Source organism: Pseudorasbora parva, chromosome 6 (assembly GCF_024679245.1).
Source record: "Pseudorasbora parva isolate DD20220531a chromosome 6, ASM2467924v1, whole genome shotgun sequence".
NCBI classification, from domain to species: Eukaryota; Metazoa; Chordata; class Actinopteri; order Cypriniformes; family Gobionidae; genus Pseudorasbora; species Pseudorasbora parva.
In genome coordinates this window covers 3,017,012-3,038,168 of record NC_090177.1, presented here as the reverse complement: position 1 = coordinate 3,038,168, position 21,157 = coordinate 3,017,012, and the positions used below count along the sequence as shown (strand labels likewise).

Genomic DNA, 21,157 nt, shown 5'->3' with positions numbered 1-21,157 from the left:
ACACTGTGATAATTTAGAATTTTGTCCATTTTGATTTAATGTATAATTGAATTAATTCACTTTTATGTAGTTGGATTTTTGTCCATTTTGACTTGTGAACAGTGTAACATTAGTGAATAAAGTGATGAAAGTGAACAGTGTATCATAAGTGAATAATGCTATTTATTGTGTCTGCTTCAGTTTTTATTTGAATGGATTTTGGCTTGCTGCTGAGTTGTATTAACACACACATAGAAACACAAGGAGAGCATGGAGATTGATTGTAAATCAGTTTATTAAGTTGAGTTGCCTTTTATATCCTTAACAAGCTGTTATTTTAGCCGTTGAATGAATGTCCTCCAGTACAAGTAAACTTCATCTTTACACCAATAACAAAATAGTTATAATAAATAATAATTACACAAATGTACAATTTTCCGTAAAATGGAGAGGTTTTATAATGTACTAAACATTGATGTGCTCAAACAAAAACACGTTTAGGCAGCTCTGCTGTTCATTAGCTTTATATATATTTATATAAACACTTACTATCTGAACATACAGACAGATATTATCACTCGCAATCCAAACTTTCACACACTGCTGCTCATCACCAATCACACAGAGTCCAAATGAAGGTTGAGATCATTTCGCTCAGTCTGTGTTGTCATCAGAGCCACACGCCCTGCATCAAAAACCAATATCACGTTTACTTCCTCTCAGTCTCACACACTGATCTTAGGAGTCAAAAGAGCTTTAAAGGGATAGTTCACCCAAAAATGAGCCTGTGATGTTTATCTGCTGACCCCCAGTGCATCCAACATGTAGGTGTGTTTGTTTCTTCAGTTGAACACAGATGAAGATTTTTAACTCAAACGTTGCTGTGTGTAGGTCATATAATGGGGTTAATGGGTAACAATTCTATGAGAGCAAAACAAACAAAAAAACAAAAAATGGTTAGACAACGTGCACAAAAACCCTGCTGCTCCTGACGACACATTGATGTCTTAAGACACGAACCGATCAGTTTCTGTGAGAAACACAACAGTATTTGTTATTTTTTTACCTCATATACTGGCGAATCTCATCTAGTGTTCCCATCGGCTATTACTTCCGTCTGATAAGGTCAAACTGGTGCGATCATAGATATATATATAGATATATATATATAGATTCCTCATTAGTACCTGCGTGGATCGGTCAAATGAGGCATCTACATAATATATATCTATGATCACGCCAGTTTGACCTCACCAGACGGAAGTAATAGCCGATGGAAACACTAGATGAGATTCGCCTGATATGAGGTAAAAAAATAACAAATACTGTTGTGTTTCTCACAGAAACTGATTGGTTCATGTCTTAAGACATCAATGTGTCGTCAGGAGCAGCAGGGTTTTTGTGCATGCTGTCTAAGAATGTTTTTTTTTTTTTACTCTCATAGAGTTGTTACCCATTCACATGCATTATAACTGGCAGACAGCAACGGTTGAGTTAAAAATCTTCATTTGTGTTCTCCTGAAGAAACAAACACACCAACATGTTGGATGCACTGGGGTCAGCAGATAAACATCTAATCTTCATTTTTGGGTGAACTATCCCTTTAATGATGTTCAAACATCAGCTTTTGCAAATACACAGAACAGATGAGCATTTTCTGATGGTTCACCTGTGTGAGCAGCACATCAGGGATCTGCGGCTGGGCTCATTCGCACTGAAGCGGCCCGATTCAGGAGGATCTTTACACTGCATGATAAACGCCTGGAGATCTGACACGGGCTCCCCGTCCAACCGCTGATGCTGCAACAAAAACGACTAAATCAGTACAGCACATACAGTTCGCATTTTACTTTACTGGTTTGGACTCTTAAAAAAATGAAATAGCATAAGAGTAAGAAAAACATTTAAACTAATTTCTCATGTCAAGAGCATGTATGCATGTCACTTCTGCATGTAGTTGAACTGGTTATTTCTGTCCTAATGCTTTGTCTGCCCTCTAGTGGGTGGAAATTAAGCGGCAAACACCCGCGATCTCTCTTGAAGCTGAAGGGGGGATTCTGAAATCCACTGCCGCTTCAATATACCTGTATATATTTATATCCTAATTAACTTCAAAATCAAAACTTTAATCAATATTTATCCTATATTATTATAATGATTCTATCCAGTTATGATTTTGTTTTGTTTCTTGTTTTCTAAAGTGTGTATTTGGTCTCTGAGGAGTGACTGAGGGTCTGGCCTAGAGATGTGTGATGTGTCACTAAACACTGGCAACAAGGTCGTGTGTTTGGATTTGAGGTATCACACACCCCTAACATGTCAAGAGTGCAGTAACAGCGTTTGCTCACTTAGCCCGGCTTCCAGAGATGAAATATGGATTTGTCTTTCATTTAATTTATTATATTTTATTCCTTTTATATTTCCTTTTACTGCAACACTAAAGACTCAAGATGAATATTGCCTGTACTATTGTGTGTTCCTCTCACTAAAGGAAAGCACATGTTATCAGTATGTTTTGGTAAGAACTGGTTAGAACTGGAGCTTAATCAGCTCCAACCCTCGAGAGACTGTGTATCTGTGTATGTGCGCAATATTCTGTGTTACAGGTCAGAATGGTGTCAATGGGCACCCTAAGAGATGGGTGGACTTGTTGTTCTGGCGCCTGCTCCAGATCTGGAAGGTCACTACGGGCCTGATTCTGGGGTGAAAGCGTCAACAAGTGACACGTCAGTGGAAACGTGCATCAGATTAACTGACTCGAGTGGAAATTTACCATGACTGTGCATTGTCTCTAAACCAATCAGAACCATCCACATTGCAGTAATGACGTGGATAAGACCTTGAAAACGGTATAACTGTTGGGACAATTGTATGTATGATAGGGCGAGGCAGCGAGACGGTGAGAGAGGGAGCGCGGCCTACGAACTCCTTGTGAGACTTGAAGCTGGCTTCTGTTTTTGAAACTGCAAACTATTCTTAAGTAAATTTTTCTTTTATTTAATTGCAATCCTGACTCTGTCTTCATTTCTTCACTACTGGTCTTGGGTCATAAGCTGTTAACCCCTAACAAAGCCAATACGGAAGTAATGTAAACTGCAGTTCCTCAACTGGCCACTAGAGCAGCTCCAGAAGGAGCAGAATCTCATTGAGCCCCTAGTTAAAATTCTCAACTTTACAGCAGAAAAAAAACATGTTTACAGCCTGGTATAAATTGTGGTTTTGGTCTATACGGCTAATTGTGACCTTCATGACAACTGTGAGGGGGTGAATTTTTTTATAACTCATTCGTTTACGTTATATAAATCCTTAAAGTTCTGCATAATTAAGGGCGTGGTTACAAGTGGATAGCCATTTATCTGCCGTCTATAGTCATTGCGTCACCTAAGCTCCGCCCACATCCCGCCTTTTTGCCCATTTTCTGTTATCCAGGAGTGACACGCGATGACTCGCTCACAAGATGGCGACGCCCAGCTCGCCTCTACTTTAGGCTTCAGAACGGCTCTTTTTTTTACAGTCTATTGTGGAAATGTTATTTCTGTCTTGTTACGTACAGATTCCTTACACCTGTGGATCGGATGAGCCTATATATATATGGAACCTCTCTGCTGGTTCTGATTCTGTGCCTTCTGTGTCCCCCACTTTGTGTTAAGATTAGGTGTTCGAAAATAAAAACCCTATTACGAGCCTTTTGTGTTGTCCCTCGAGTGTTGCGGTGGTGGCTGTAACACAAGAGATTAGCCTGTTTTATAATCTTCATAGAGATTCACTGATTCATAACGGTTCGAAGCTTTGATTTGAAATCGGCCATCACTATATAAGTCGTTATTTTGTTTTTCTGCACACAAAAACTATTCTTGTGTCTTCATAAATGATTGTAGAGCCGCTGTAGTGAGATGGGCTTTGTAACGACGTCTCTTTAGTGCCTTTATGGGTCTTGAGAGAGGAAATGACATTGGTGTCAATGAAGGCCTTTCTGAGCCATCGGATTTCAACACTAATATCTTCATCTGTGTGTGAAGATGAACGGAGGTCTGACGGCTGTCCAACAAAATTTACATTTTTGGGTGAGCTAACCCTTTAAAGTTCCAGTAGAATATAGTACCACTGATGACGGATGATTGGTTCTCTCACCTTGATGGTGTCGTAGGTGTCCGTGATGAGCGTGATGAACAGACTGAGCACCATGTAGATGAACAGAGACACAAACGTGTAGAGATAGACGCGGCTGAAAAGCCACACCACGTAACTCTTCTGCTGCATCTTCTTAAAGGTGGCGAACATATCGTCGCCATTGATGAGGGAGAACAGACTTTCGGACACCACGTTCAGTGTCCGAAACTGATGGACAAACAATATACACATAATCATAACCATGTATTTCACATTTCTGACAGTAGATGGGGGATGTAAGCTTCCTTTCTGGCATACCGGGGTTTAAAAGACACTTAATATTCTACACAATTTTAGATTCGACACTGTCAGATGGCAGAAATGTGTTTATTTTAATACCTTATGTGGCTTGTAAATTGTATTAATACATTTACAGGTGTTGGTCCTATAATTAGAATATCATGCACACAGTGCCTGGTTTAAGGACCATGGTATCCCTGTTCATAGTTGGCCAGCAAACTCGCCTGACCTTAACCCCATAGGACATCTAAGGGTTACTGTGAAGAGGAAGATGCGATATGCCAAACCCAACAATGCAGAAGAGCTGAAGGCCACTATCTGAACAACCTGGGCTCTCATAACACCTAAGCCGACAGACTGATCGACTCCATGCCACGGCGCTTTTCTGCAGTAATTCAGACAAAAGGAGCCACAACTAAGTATTGAGTTCTGTGTACATGCTCACACCTTTCATGTTCATACTTTTCAGTTGGCCAAGATTTCTAAAAAACATTTGTATTGGTCTTAAGTAATATTCTAATTTTCTGAGATACTGAATTTGGGATTTTCTTTAGTTGTCAGTTATAATCGTCAACATTAAAAGAAATAAACATTCTGTCTGTGTGTAATGATGTAATGAATATAATATACAACTTTCACTTTTTGATCGGAATTAGTTAAAAATAAATCGACTTTTTGATAATATTCTAATTATATGATCTGCACCTATATATATATATATATATATATATATATATATATATATATATATATATATATATATATATATATACAGTATTGTTCAAAATAATAGCAGTACAATGTGACTAACCAGAATAATCAAGGTTTTTAGTATATTTTTTATTGCTACGTGGCAAACAAGTTACCAGTAGGTTCAGTAGATTGTCAGAAAACAAACAAGACCCAGCATTCATGATATGCACGCTCTTAAGGCTGTGCAATTGGGCAATTAGTTGAAAGGGGTGTGTTCAAAAAAATAGCAGTGTCTACCTTTGACTGTACAAACTCAAAACTATTTTGTACAAACATTTTTTTTTTCTGGGATTTAGCAATCCTGTGAATCACTAAACTAATATTTAGTTGTATGACCACAGTTTTTTAAAACTGCTTGACATCTGTGTGGCATGGAGTCAACCAACTTGTGGCACCTCTCAGCTGTTATTCCACTCCATGATTCTTTAACAACATTCCACAATTCATTCACATTTCTTGGTTTTGCTTCAGAAACAGCATTTTTGATATCACCCCACAAGTTCTCAATTGGATTAAGGTCTGGAGATTGGGCTGGCCACTCCATAACATTCATTTTGTTGGTTTGGAACCAAGACTTTGCCCGTTTACTAGTGTGTTTTGGGTCATTGTCTTGTTGAAACAACCGTTTCAAGGGCATGTCCTCTTCAGCATAGGGCAACATGACCTCTTCAAGTATTTTAACATATGCAAACTGATCCATGATCCCTGGTATGCGATAAATAGGCCCAACACCATAGTAGGAGAAACATGCCCATATCATGATGCTTGCACCTCCATGCTTCACTGTCTTCACTGTGTACTGTGGCTTGAATTCAGAGTTTGGGGGTCGTCTCACAAACTGCCTGTGGCCCTTGGACCCAAAAAGAACAATTTTACTCTCATCAGTCCACAAAATGTTCCTCCAAATTGTAACCTCTTCTGCACATGCCCTTTTTTTAACAGAGGGACTTTGTGGGGGATTCTTGAAAATAGATTAGCTTCACACAGACGTCTTCTAACTGTCACAGTACTTACAGGTAACTCCAGACTGTCTTTGATCATCCTGGAGGTGATCATTGGCTGAGCCTTTGCCATTCTGGTTATTCTTCTATCCATTTTGATGGTTGTCTTCCGTTTTCTTCCACGTCTCTCTGGTTTTGCTCTCCATTTTAAGGCATTGGAGATCATTTTAGCTGAACAGCCTATCATTTTTTGCACCTCTTTATAGGTTTTCCCCTCTCTAATCAACTTTTTAATCAAAGTACGCTGTTCTTCTGAACAATGTCTTGAACGACCCATTTTCCTCAGCTTTCAAATGCATGTTCAACAAGTGTTGGCTTCATCCTTAAATAGGGGTCACCTGATTCACACCTGTTTCTTCACAAAATTGATGACCTCAGTGATTGAATGCCACACTGCTATTTTTTTGAACACACCCCTTTCAACTAATTCAACTAATTGCCCAATTGCACAGCCTTAAGAGCGTGCATATCATGAATGCTGGGTCTTGTTTGTTTTCTGACAATCTACTGAACCTACTGGTAACTTGTTTGCCACGTAGCAATAAAAAATATACTAAAAACCTTGATTATTCTGGTTAGTCACATTGTACTGCTATTATTTTGAACAATAGTGTATATATATATATACACATATACACACACACACACACACACACACACACACACACACTGTATATTGCATTTCTCTGTTGTATACCGCACATTTTGACGAACACAAAATTATCAGTACAAATCCAGGCTGCTTTGAAAGCAGTATGAGCAGTATTAAGCTGTTCTGAAGACCTGCCTTGGCGTGGTAGGGTCCCAGCACGATCCAGCCACAGAAACAGTACCCGAGGTAAATCATGGCGGCGCAGCAGGTGAAGCGGATGACGTTTGGAAACGCGGCTCGCAGAGTGATGATGAGAATCTGACCAGAGGAAATCAAATACAAGCAGTTACACACCACAGTCAACAGAGGGCGCAATCGCTTCACACCAACATAACTGCTTTTGCTGAAGGAATGAATAAGTCTACCACCATACATTACACACAAAACTATTTTTCACATTTCTATCTCACATTTCTATGGAAGCCCGTTTCCACCACTATATAAATTCTGAGATAAGTTAAAATTACTCATTTAATTTTTTTATTTAGAGTTCTAAAAATCAAAGAATTATATCAGAGTTATAAAGTCAGAATTGTGAGATATAAACTCGCAATTGCATGATATAAAGTCACAATTCTGTTTCAGAATTTTCTTTTTCAGAATTCAATCACAGAATTGTGACTTTATATCATGCAATTGTGAGAAAATAAAAGTTAGAATTGTGACTAAAACTTGCAATTGTGAGGGAAAAAAGGTCAGAATTGTGACAAACTCGAAAATGTGAGGAAAAAAGGTCAGAATTGTGACTAAAACTCACAATTGTGAGAAAAAAAGTTAGAATTGTGACTTTAAAACTCACAATTGTGAGAAAATAAATCAGAATTGTGACTTTAAAACTCACAATTGTAAGAAAAAAAGTTAGAATTGTGACTAAAACTCGCAATTGTGTGGGAAAAAAGGTCAGAATTGTGACTAAAACTCAATTGTGAGAGAAAAAGTCAGAATTGTGACAAACTCGAAAATGTGAGGAAAAAAGGTCAGAATTGTGACTAAAACTCGCAATTGTGTGGGAAAAAAGTTAGAATTGTGACTTTAAAACTCACAATTGTGAGAAAATAAATCAGAATTGTGACTTTAAAACTAACAATTGTAAGAAAAAAAGTCAGAATTGTGACTAAAACTCGCAATTGTGTGGGAAAAAATTTCAGAATTGTGACTTTAAAACTCACAATTGTAAGAAAAAAAGTTAGAATTGTGACTAAAACTCGCAATTGTGAGGAAAAAAAGGTCAGAATTGTGACTAAAACTCGCAATTGTGAGGGAAAAAAGGTCAGAATTGTGACTTTAAAACTCACAATTGTAAGAAAAAAAGTTAGAATTGTGACTAAAACTCGCAATTGTGAGGGAAAAAAGGTCAGAATTGTGATTAAAACTCGCAATTGTGAGGGAAAAAAGGTCAGAATTGTGACTAAAACTCGCAATTGTGAGGGAAAAAAGGTCAGAATTGTGACGTTAAAACTCACAATTGTAAGAAAAAAAGTTAGAATTGTGACTAAAACTCGCAATTGTGTGGGAAAAAAGGTCAGAATTGTGACTAAAACTCGCAATTGTGAGGGAAAAAAGGTCAGAATTGTGACTAAAACTCGCAATTGTGAGGAAAAAAAGGTCAGAATTGTGACTAAAACTCGCAATTGTGAGGGAAAAAAGGTCAGAATTGTGACTAAAACTCGCAATTGTGAGGGAAAAAAGGTCAGAATTGTGACTTTAAAACTCACAATTGTAAGAAAAAAAGTTAGAATTGTGACTAAAACTCGCAATTGTGAGGGAAAAAAGGTCAGAATTGTGACTAAAACTCGCAATTGTGAGGGAAAAAAGGTCAGAATTGTGACTAAAACTCGCAATTGTGAGGGAAAAAAGGTCAGAATTGTGACTAAAACTCGCAATTGTGTGGGAAAAAAGGTCAGAATTGTGACTAAAACTCACAATTGTGAGGGAAAAAAGGTCAGAATTGTGACTAAAACTCGCAATAGTGTGGGAAAAAAGGTCAGAATTGTGACTAAAACTCGCAATTGTGAGGGAAAAAAGGTCAGAATTGTGACAAACTCGAAAATGTGAGGAAAAAGGGCAGAATTGTGACTAAAACTCGCAATTGTGAGGGAAAAAAGGTCAGAATTGTGACAAACTCGAAAATGTGAGGAAAAAGGGCAGAATTGTGACTAAAACTCACAATTGTGAGAAAAAAAGTCAGAATTGTGACTTTAAAACTCGCAATTGTGAGGAAAAAGGTCAGAATTGTGACTTTAAAACTCGCAATTGTGAGGGAAAAAAGGTCAGAATTGTGACTAAAACTCACAATTGTGAGAAAAAAGGTCAGAATTGTGACTAAAACTCGCAATTGTGTGGGAAAAAATGTCAGAATTGTGACTAAAACTCGCAATTGTGAGAAAAAAAGTCAAAATTGTGACTTTAAAACTCGCAATTGTGAGGAAAAAGGTCAGAATTGTGACTTTAAAACTCGCAATTGTGAGAAAAAAAGTCAGAATTGTGACTTTAAAACTCGCAATTGTGAGGAAAAAAGTTAGAATTGTAACTAAAACTCGCAATTGTGTGGGAAAAAGGTCAGAATTGTGACTTTAAAACTAACAATTGTGAGAAAAAAAGTTAGAATTGTGACTAAAACTCGCAATTGTAAGAAAAAAAGTTAGAATTGTGACTAAAACTCGCAATTGTGTGGGAAAAAAGGTCAGAATTGTGACTAAAACTCGCAATTGTGTGGGAAAAAAGGTCAGAATTGTGACTAAAACTCAATTGTGAGAGAAAAAGTCAGAATTGTGACTAAAACTCGCAATTGTGTGGGAAAAAAGGTCAGAATTGTGACTAAAACTCGCAATTGTGTGGGAAAAAAGGTCAGAATTGTGACTAAAACTCAATTGTGAGGGAAAAAAGGTCAGAATTGTGACTAAAACTCGCAATTGTGTGGGAAAAAAGGTCAGAATTGTGACTAAAACTCGCAATTGTGTGGGAAAAAAGGTCAGAATTGTGACTTTAAAACTCACAATTGTGAGAAAAAAAGTTAGAATTGTGACTAAAACTCGCAATTGTGTGGGAAAAAGGTCAGAATTGTGACTTTAAAACTCACAATTGTGAGAAAAAAAGTTAGAATTGTGACTAAAACTCGCAATTGTGAGGGAAAAAAGGTCAGAATTGTGACTTTAAAACTCACAATTGTAAGAAAAAAAGTTAGAATTGTGACTAAAACTCGCAATTGTGTGGGAAAAAAGGTCAGAATTGTGACTAAAACTCGCAATTGTGAGGGAAAAAAGGTCAGAATTGTGACTAAAACTCGCAATTGTGATGGAAAAAGGTCAGAATTGTGACTAAAACTCGCAATTGTGTGGGAAAAAAGGTCAGAATTGTGACTAAAACTCGCAATTGTGTGGGAAAAAAGGTCAGAATTGTGACTAAAACTCGCAATTGTGAGGGAAAAAAGGTCAGAATTGTGACTAAAACTCGCAATTGTGAGGGAAAAAGGTCAGAATTGTGACTAAAACTCGCAATTGTGAGGGAAAAAAGGGCAGAATTGTGACAAACTCGAAAATGTGAGGAAAAAGGGCAGAATTGTGACTAAAACTCACAATTGTGAGAAAAAAAGTCAGAATTGTGACTAAAACTCGCAATAGTGTGGGAAAAAAGGTCAGAATTGTGACTAAAACTCGCAATAGTGTGGGAAAAAGGTCAGAATTGTGACTAAAACTCGCAATAGTGTGGGAAAAAAGGTCAGAATTGTGACTAAAACTCACAATTGTGAGAAAAAAGGTCAGAATTGTGACTAAAACTCGCAATTGTGTGGGAAAAAAGTCAGAATTGTGACTAAAACTCAATTGTGAGAGAAAAAGTCAGAATTGTGACAAACTCGAAAATGTGAGGAAAAAAGGTCAGAATTGTGACTAAAACTCGCAATTGTGTGGGAAAAAAGTTAGAATTGTGACTTTAAAACTCACAATTGTGAGAAAATAAATCAGAATTGTGACTTTAAAACTAACAATTGTAAGAAAAAAAGTCAGAATTGTGACTAAAACTCGCAATTGTGTGGGAAAAAATTTCAGAATTGTGACAAACTCAATTGTGAGGAAAAAAGGTCAGAATTGTGACTAAAACTCGCAATTGTGAGGAAAAAAAGGTCAGAATTGTGACTAAAACTCGCAATTGTGTGGGAAAAAATTTCAGAATTGTGACAAACTCAATTGTAAGAAAAAAAGTTAGAATTGTGACTAAAACTCGCAATTGTGAGGAAAAAAAGGTCAGAATTGTGACTAAAACTCGCAATTGTGAGGGAAAAAAGGTCAGAATTGTGACTTTAAAACTCACAATTGTAAGAAAAAAAGTTAGAATTGTGACTAAAACTCGCAATTGTGAGGGAAAAAAGGTCAGAATTGTGACTAAAACTCGCAATTGTGAGGGAAAAAAGGTCAGAATTGTGACTAAAACTCGCAATTGTGAGGGAAAAAAGGTCAGAATTGTGACTTTAAAACTCACAATTGTAAGAAAAAAAGTTAGAATTGTGACTAAAACTCGCAATTGTGTGGGAAAAAAGGTCAGAATTGTGACTAAAACTCGCAATTGTGAGGGAAAAAAGGTCAGAATTGTGACTAAAACTCGCAATTGTGAGGGAAAAAAGGTCAGAATTGTGACTAAAACTCGCAATTGTGAGGGAAAAAAGGTCAGAATTGTGACTAAAACTCGCAATTGTGAGGGAAAAAAGGTCAGAATTGTGACTTTAAAACTCACAATTGTAAGAAAAAAAGTTAGAATTGTGACTAAAACTCGCAATTGTGAGGGAAAAAAGGTCAGAATTGTGACTAAAACTCGCAATTGTGAGGGAAAAAAGGTCAGAATTGTGACTAAAACTCGCAATTGTGAGGGAAAAAAGGTCAGAATTGTGACTAAAACTCGCAATTGTGTGGGAAAAAAGGTCAGAATTGTGACTAAAACTCACAATTGTGAGGGAAAAAAGGTCAGAATTGTGACTAAAACTCGCAATAGTGTGGGAAAAAAGGTCAGAATTGTGACTAAAACTCGCAATTGTGAGGGAAAAAAGGTCAGAATTGTGACAAACTCGAAAATGTGAGGAAAAAGGGCAGAATTGTGACTAAAACTCGCAATTGTGAGGGAAAAAAGGTCAGAATTGTGACAAACTCGAAAATGTGAGGAAAAAGGGCAGAATTGTGACTAAAACTCACAATTGTGAGAAAAAAAGTCAGAATTGTGACTTTAAAACTCGCAATTGTGAGGAAAAAGGTCAGAATTGTGACTTTAAAACTCGCAATTGTGAGGGAAAAAAGGTCAGAATTGTGACTAAAACTCACAATTGTGAGAAAAAAGGTCAGAATTGTGACTAAAACTCGCAATTGTGTGGGAAAAAAGTTAGAATTGTGACTTTAAAACTCACAATTGTGAGAAAATAAATCAGAATTGTGACTTTAAAACTAACAATTGTAAGAAAAAAAGTCAGAATTGTGACTAAAACTCGCAATTGTGTGGGAAAAAATTTCAGAATTGTGACAAACTCAATTGTAAGAAAAAAAGTTAGAATTGTGACTAAAACTCGCAATTGTGAGGAAAAAAAGGTCAGAATTGTGACTAAAACTCGCAATTGTGAGGGAAAAAAGGTCAGAATTGTGACTTTAAAACTCACAATTGTAAGAAAAAAAGTTAGAATTGTGACTAAAACTCGCAATTGTGAGGGAAAAAAGGTCAGAATTGTGACTAAAACTCGCAATTGTGAGGGAAAAAAGGTCAGAATTGTGACTAAAACTCGCAATTGTGAGGGAAAAAAGGTCAGAATTGTGACTTTAAAACTCACAATTGTAAGAAAAAAAGTTAGAATTGTGACTAAAACTCGCAATTGTGTGGGAAAAAAGGTCAGAATTGTGACTAAAACTCGCAATTGTGAGGGAAAAAAGGTCAGAATTGTGACTAAAACTCGCAATTGTGAGGGAAAAAAGGTCAGAATTGTGACTAAAACTCGCAATTGTGAGGGAAAAAAGGTCAGAATTGTGACTAAAACTCGCAATTGTGAGGGAAAAAAGGTCAGAATTGTGACTTTAAAACTCACAATTGTAAGAAAAAAAGTTAGAATTGTGACTAAAACTCGCAATTGTGAGGGAAAAAAGGTCAGAATTGTGACTAAAACTCGCAATTGTGAAGGAAAAAAGGTCAGAATTGTGACTAAAACTCGCAATTGTGAGGGAAAAAAGGTCAGAATTGTGACTAAAACTCGCAATTGTGTGGGAAAAAAGGTCAGAATTGTGACTAAAACTCACAATTGTGAGGGAAAAAAGGTCAGAATTGTGACTAAAACTCGCAATAGTGTGGGAAAAAAGGTCAGAATTGTGACTAAAACTCGCAATTGTGAGGGAAAAAAGGTCAGAATTGTGACAAACTCGAAAATGTGAGGAAAAAGGGCAGAATTGTGACTAAAACTCGCAATTGTGAGGGAAAAAAGGTCAGAATTGTGACAAACTCGAAAATGTGAGGAAAAAGGGCAGAATTGTGACTAAAACTCACAATTGTGAGAAAAAAAGTCAGAATTGTGACTTTAAAACTCGCAATTGTGAGGAAAAAGGTCAGAATTGTGACTTTAAAACTCGCAATTGTGAGGGAAAAAAGGTCAGAATTGTGACTAAAACTCACAATTGTGAGAAAAAAGGTCAGAATTGTGACTAAAACTCGCAATTGTGTGGGAAAAAATGTCAGAATTGTGACTAAAACTCGCAATTGTGAGAAAAAAAGTCAAAATTGTGACTTTAAAACTCGCAATTGTGAGGAAAAGGTCAGAATTGTGACTTTAAAACTCGCAATTGTGAGAAAAAAAGTCAGAATTGTGACTTTAAAACTCGCAATTGTGAGGAAAAAAGTTAGAATTGTAACTAAAACTCGCAATTGTGTGGGAAAAAGGTCAGAATTGTGACTTTAAAACTAACAATTGTGAGAAAAAAAGTTAGAATTGTGACTAAAACTCGCAATTGTAAGAAAAAAAGTTAGAATTGTGACTAAAACTCGCAATTGTGTGGGAAAAAAGGTCAGAATTGTGACTAAAACTCGCAATTGTGTGGGAAAAAAGGTCAGAATTGTGACTAAAACTCAATTGTGAGAGAAAAAGTCAGAATTGTGACTAAAACTCGCAATTGTGTGGGAAAAAAGGTCAGAATTGTGACTAAAACTCGCAATTGTGTGGGAAAAAAGGTCAGAATTGTGACTAAAACTCAATTGTGAGGGAAAAAAGGTCAGAATTGTGACTAAAACTCGCAATTGTGTGGGAAAAAAGGTCAGAATTGTGACTAAAACTCGCAATTGTGTGGGAAAAAAGGTCAGAATTGTGACTTTAAAACTCACAATTGTGAGAAAAAAAGTTAGAATTGTGACTAAAACTCGCAATTGTGTGGGAAAAAGGTCAGAATTGTGACTTTAAAGCTCACAATTGTGAGAAAAAAAGTTAGAATTGTGACTAAAACTCGCAATTGTGAGGGAAAAAAGGTCAGAATTGTGACTTTAAAACTCACAATTGTAAGAAAAAAAGTTAGAATTGTGACTAAAACTCGCAATTGTGTGGGAAAAAAGGTCAGAATTGTGACTAAAACTCGCAATTGTGAGGGAAAAAAGGTCAGAATTGTGACTAAAACTCGCAATTGTGATGGAAAAAGGTCAGAATTGTGACTAAAACTCGCAATTGTGTGGGAAAAAAGGTCAGAATTGTGACTAAAACTCGCAATTGTGTGGGAAAAAAGGTCAGAATTGTGACTAAAACTCGCAATTGTGAGGGAAAAAAGGTCAGAATTGTGACTAAAACTCGCAATTGTGAGGGAAAAAGGTCAGAATTGTGACTAAAACTCGCAATTGTGAGGGAAAAAAGGGCAGAATTGTGACAAACTCGAAAATGTGAGGAAAAAGGGCAGAATTGTGACTAAAACTCACAATTGTGAGAAAAAAAGTCAGAATTGTGACTAAAACTCGCAATAGTGTGGGAAAAAAGGTCAGAATTGTGACTAAAACTCGCAATAGTGTGGGAAAAAGGTCAGAATTGTGACTAAAACTCGCAATAGTGTGGGAAAAAAGGTCAGAATTGTGACTAAAACTCACAATTGTGAGAAAAAAGGTCAGAATTGTGACTAAAACTCGCAATTGTGTGGGAAAAAAGTCAGAATTGTGACTAAAACTCAATTGTGAGAGAAAAAGTCAGAATTGTGACAAACTCGAAAATGTGAGGAAAAAAGGTCAGAATTGTGACTAAAACTCGCAATTGTGTGGGAAAAAAGTTAGAATTGTGACTTTAAAACTCACAATTGTGAGAAAATAAATCAGAATTGTGACTTTAAAACTAACAATTGTAAGAAAAAAAGTCAGAATTGTGACTAAAACTCGCAATTGTGTGGGAAAAAATTTCAGAATTGTGACAAACTCAATTGTGAGGAAAAAAGGTCAGAATTGTGACTAAAACTCGCAATTGTGAGGAAAAAAAGGTCAGAATTGTGACTAAAACTCGCAATTGTGTGGGAAAAAATTTCAGAATTGTGACAAACTCAATTGTAAGAAAAAAAGTTAGAATTGTGACTAAAACTCGCAATTGTGAGGAAAAAAAGGTCAGAATTGTGACTAAAACTCGCAATTGTGAGGGAAAAAAGGTCAGAATTGTGACTTTAAAACTCACAATTGTAAGAAAAAAAGTTAGAATTGTGACTAAAACTCGCAATTGTGAGGGAAAAAAGGTCAGAATTGTGACTAAAACTCGCAATTGTGAGGGAAAAAAGGTCAGAATTGTGACTAAAACTCGCAATTGTGAGGGAAAAAAGGTCAGAATTGTGACTAAAACTCGCAATTGTGAGGGAAAAAAGGTCAGAATTGTGACTTTAAAACTCACAATTGTAAGAAAAAAAGTTAGAATTGTGACAAACTCGCAATTGTGAGGGAAAAAAGGTCAGAATTGTGACTAAAACTCGCAATTGTGAGGGAAAAAAGGTCAGAATTGTGACTAAAACTCGCAATTGTGAGGGAAAAAAGGTCAGAATTGTGACTAAAACTCGCAATTGTGTGGGAAAAAAGGTCAGAATTGTGACTAAAACTCACAATTGTGAGGGAAAAAAGGTCAGAATTGTGACTAAAACTCGCAATAGTGTGGGAAAAAAGGTCAGAATTGTGACTAAAACTCGCAATTGTGAGGGAAAAAAGGTCAGAATTGTGACAAACTCGAAAATGTGAGGAAAAAGGGCAGAATTGTGACTAAAACTCGCAATTGTGAGGGAAAAAAGGTCAGAATTGTGACAAACTCGAAAATGTGAGGAAAAAGGGCAGAATTGTGACTAAAACTCACAATTGTGAGAAAAAAAGTCAGAATTGTGACTTTAAAACTCGCAATTGTGAGGAAAAAGGTCAGAATTGTGACTTTAAAACTCGCAATTGTGAGGGAAAAAAGGTCAGAATTGTGACTAAAACTCACAATTGTGAGAAAAAAGGTCAGAATTGTGACTAAAACTCGCAATTGTGAGAAAAAAAGTCAGAATTGTGACTTTAAAACTCGCAATTGTGAGGAAAAAAGTTAGAATTGTAACTAAAACTCGCAATTGTGTGGGAAAAAGGTCAGAATTGTGACTTTAAAACTAACAATTGTGAGAAAAAAAGTTAGAATTGTGACTAAAACTCGCAATTGTAAGAAAAAAAGTTAGAATTGTGACTAAAACTCGCAATTGTGTGGGAAAAAAGGTCAGAATTGTGACTAAAACTCGCAATTGTGTGGGAAAAAAGGTCAGAATTGTGACTAAAACTCAATTGTGAGAGAAAAAGTCAGAATTGTGACTAAAACTCGCAATTGTGTGGGAAAAAAGGTCAGAATTGTGACTAAAACTCGCAATTGTGTGGGAAAAAAGGTCAGAATTGTGACTAAAACTCAATTGTGAGGGAAAAAAGGTCAGAATTGTGACTAAAACTCGCAATTGTGTGGGAAAAAAGGTCAGAATTGTGACTAAAACTCGCAATTGTGTGGGAAAAAAGGTCAGAATTGTGACTTTAAAACTCACAATTGTGAGAAAAAAAGTTAGAATTGTGACTAAAACTCGCAATTGTGTGGGAAAAAGGTCAGAATTGTGACTTTAAAACTCACAATTGTGAGAAAAAAAGTTAGAATTGTGACTAAAACTCGCAATTGTGAGGGAAAAAAGGTCAGAATTGTGACTTTAAAACTCACAATTGTAAGAAAAAAAGTTAGAATTGTGACTAAAACTCGCAATTGTGTGGGAAAAAAGGTCAGAATTGTGACTAAAACTCGCAATTGTGAGGGAAAAAAGGTCAGAATTGTGACTAAAACTCGCAATTGTGATGGAAAAAGGTCAGAATTGTGACTAAAACTCGCAATTGTGTGGGAAAAAAGGTCAGAATTGTGACTAAAACTCGCAATTGTGTGGGAAAAAAGGTCAGAATTGTGACTAAAACTCGCAATTGTGAGGGAAAAAAGGTCAGAATTGTGACTAAAACTCGCAATTGTGAGGGAAAAAGGTCAGAATTGTGACTAAAACTCGCAATTGTGAGGGAAAAAAGGGCAGAATTGTGACAAACTCGAAAATGTGAGGAAAAAGGGCAGAATTGTGACTAAAACTCACAATTGTGAGAAAAAAAGTCAGAATTGTGACTAAAACTCGCAATAGTGTGGGAAAAAAGGTCAGAATTGTGACTAAAACTCGCAATAGTGTGGGAAAAAGGTCAGAATTGTGACTAAAACTCGCAATAGTGTGGGAAAAAAGGTCAGAATTGTGACTAAAACTCACAATTGTGAGAAAAAAGGTCAGAATTGTGACTAAAACTCGCAATTGTGTGGGAAAAAAGTCAGAATTGTGACTAAAACTCAATTGTGAGAGAAAAAGTCAGAATTGTGACAAACTCGAAAATGTGAGGAAAAAAGGTCAGAATTGTGACTAAAACTCGCAATTGTGTGGGAAAAAAGTTAGAATTGTGACTTTAAAACTCACAATTGTGAGAAAATAAATCAGAATTGTGACTTTAAAACTAACAATTGTAAGAAAAAAAGTCAGAATTGTGACTAAAACTCGCAATTGTGTGGGAAAAAATTTCAGAATTGTGACAAACTCAATTGTGAGGAAAAAAGGTCAGAATTGTGACTAAAACTCGCAATTGTGAGGAAAAAAAGGTCAGAATTGTGACTAAAACTCGCAATTGTGTGGGAAAAAATTTCAGAATTGTGACAAACTCAATTGTAAGAAAAAAAGTTAGAATTGTGACTAAAACTCGCAATTGTGAGGAAAAAAAGGTCAGAATTGTGACTAAAACTCGCAATTGTGAGGGAAAAAAGGTCAGAATTGTGACTTTAAAACTCACAATTGTAAGAAAAAAAGTTAGAATTGTGACTAAAACTCGCAATTGTGAGGGAAAAAAGGTCAGAATTGTGACTAAAACTCGCAATTGTGAGGGAAAAAAGGTCAGAATTGTGACTAAAACTCGCAATTGTGAGGGAAAAAAGGTCAGAATTGTGACTTTAAAACTCACAATTGTAAGAAAAAAAGTTAGAATTGTGACTAAAACTCGCAATTGTGTGGGAAAAAAGGTCAGAATTGTGACTAAAACTCGCAATTGTGAGGGAAAAAAGGTCAGAATTGTGACTAAAACTCGCAATTGTGAGGGAAAAAAGGTCAGAATTGTGACTAAAACTCGCAATTGTGAGGGAAAAAAGGTCAGAATTGTGACTAAAACTCGCAATTGTGAGGGAAAAAAGGTCAGAATTGTGACTTTAAAACTCACAATTGTAAGAAAAAAAGTTAGAATTGTGACTAAAACTCGCAATTGTGAGGGAAAAAAGGTCAGAATTGTGACTAAAACTCGCAATTGTGAGGGAAAAAAGGTCAGAATTGTGACTAAAACTCGCAATTGTGAGGGAAAAAAGGTCAGAATTGTGACTAAAACTCGCAATTGTGTGGGAAAAAAGGTCAGAATTGTGACTAAAACTCACAATTGTGAGGGAAAAAAGGTCAGAATTGTGACTAAAACTCGCAATAGTGTGGGAAAAAAGGTCAGAATTGTGACTAAAACTCGCAATTGTGAGGGAAAAAAGGTCAGAATTGTGACAAACTCGAAAATGTGAGGAAAAAGGGCAGAATTGTGACTAAAACTCGCAATTGTGAGGGAAAAAAGGTCAGAATTGTGACAAACTCGAAAATGTGAGGAAAAAGGGCAGAATTGTGACTAAAACTCACAATTGTGAGAAAAAAAGTCAGAATTGTGACTTTAAAACTCGCAATTGTGAGGAAAAAGGTCAGAATTGTGACTTTAAAACTCGCAATTGTGAGGGAAAAAAGGTCAGAATTGTGACTAAAACTCACAATTGTGAGAAAAAAGGTCAGAATTGTGACTAAAACTCGCAATTGTGTGGGAAAAAAGTTAGAATTGTGACTTTAAAACTCACAATTGTGAGAAAATAAATCAGAATTGTGACTTTAAAACTAACAATTGTAAGAAAAAAAGTTAGAATTGTGACTAAAACTCGCAATTGTGAGGGAAAAAAGGTCAGAATTGTGACTAAAACTCGCAATTGTGAGGGAAAAAAGGTCAGAATTGTGACTAAAACTCGCAATTGTGAGGGAAAAAAGGTCAGAATTGTGACTTTAAAACTCACAATTGTAAGAAAAAAAGTTAGAATTGTGACTAAAACTCGCAATTGTGTGGGAAAAAAGGTCAGAATTGTGACTAAAACTCGCAATTGTGAGGGAAAAAAGGTCAGAATTGTGACTAAAACTCGCAATTGTGAGGGAAAAAAGGTCAGAATTGTGACTAAAACTCGCAATTGTGAGGGAAAAAAGGTCAGAATTGTGACTAAAACTCGCAATTGTGAGGGAAAAAAGGTCAGAATTGTGACTTTAAAACTCACAATTGTAAGAAAAAAAGTTAGAATTGTGACTAAAACTCGCAATTGTGAGGGAAAAAAGGTCAGAATTGTGACTAAAACTCGCAATTGTGAAGGAAAAAAGGTCAGAATTGTGACTAAAACTCGCAATTGTGAGGGAAAAAAGGTCAGAATTGTGACTAAAACTCGCAATTGTGTGGGAAAAAAGGTCAGAATTGTGACTAAAACTCACAATTGTGAGGGAAAAAAGGTCAGAATTGTGACTAAAACTCGCAATAGTGTGGGAAAAAAGGTCAGAATTGTGACTAAAACTCGCAATTGTGAGGGAAAAAAGGTCAGAATTGTGACAAACTCGAAAATGTGAGGAAAAAGGGCAGAATTGTGACTAAAACTCGCAATTGTGAGGGAAAAAAGGTCAGAATTGTGACAAACTCGAAAATGTGAGGAAAAAGGGCAGAATTGTGACTAAAACTCACAATTGTGAGAAAAAAAGTCAGAATTGTGACTTTAAAACTCGCAATTGTGAGGAAAAAGGTCAGAATTGTGACTTTAAAACTCGCAATTGTGAGGGAAAAAAGGTCAGAATTGTGACTAAAACTCACAATTGTGAGAAAAAAGGTCAGAATTGTGACTAAAACTCGCAATTGTGTGGGAAAAAATGTCAGAATTGTGACTAAAACTCGCAATTGTGAGAAAAAAAGTCAAAATTGTGACTTTAAAACTCGCAATTGTGAGGAAAAGGTCAGAATTGTGACTTTAAAACTCGCAATTGTGAGAAAAAAAGTCAGAATTGTGACTTTAAAACTCGCAATTGTGAGGAAAAAAGTTAGAATTGTAACTAAAACTCGCAATTGTGTGGGAAAAAGGTCAGAATTGTGACTTTAAAACTAACAATTGTGAGAAAAAAAGTTAGAATTGTGACTAAAACTCGCAATTGTAAGAAAAAAAGTTAGAATTGTGACTAAAACTCGCAATTGTGTGGGAAAAAAGGTCAGAATTGTGACTAAAACTCGCAATTGTGTGGGAAAAAAGGTCAGAATTGTGACTAAAACTCAATTGTGAGAGAAAAAGTCAGAATTGTGACTAAAACTCGCAATTGTGTGGGAAAAAAGGTCAGAATTGTGACTAAAACTCGCAATTGTGTGGGAAAAAAGGTCAGAATTGTGACTAAAACTCAATTGTGAGGGAAAAAAGGTCAGAATTGTGACTAAAACTCGCAATTGTGTGGGAAAAAAGGTCAGAATTGTGACTAAAACTCGCAATTGTGTGGGAAAAAAGGTCAGAATTGTGACTTTAAAACTCACAATTGTGAGAAAAAAGTTAGAATTGTGACTAAAACTCGCAATTGTGTGGGAAAAAGGTCAGAATTGTGACTTTAAAACTCACAATTGTGAGAAAAAAAGTTAGAATTGTGACTAAAACTCGCAATTGTGAGGGAAAAAAGGTCAGAATTGTGACTTTAAAACTCACAATTGTAAGAAAAAAAGTTAGAATTGTGACTAAAACTCGCAATTGTGTGGG

The 21,157-nt window shown here is 36.1% G+C and overlaps 1 protein-coding gene across 2 annotated transcripts in view; it reads right to left on the bottom strand.

Annotated features, from left to right (window-relative positions):
• Positions 1 to 290: 290 nt before the first annotated feature.
• mcoln3b (mucolipin TRP cation channel 3b) overlaps positions 291 to 21,157 on the bottom strand; it is a 76,784-nt gene continuing 55,917 nt past the window's right edge. For both annotated transcript variants that reach the window (XM_067445323.1, XM_067445324.1), the window contains exons 11-14: positions 6,931 to 7,053; positions 4,111 to 4,317; positions 1,649 to 1,779; positions 291 to 664 (exon numbers count right to left, since the gene is read on the bottom strand). In XM_067445323.1, the coding sequence (XP_067301424.1) occupies positions 634 to 664; positions 1,649 to 1,779; positions 4,111 to 4,317; positions 6,931 to 7,053 (492 nt within the window). In that variant the 3' untranslated portion in view covers positions 291 to 633. The remainder of the gene's footprint in view (positions 665 to 1,648; positions 1,780 to 4,110; positions 4,318 to 6,930; positions 7,054 to 21,157) is intronic.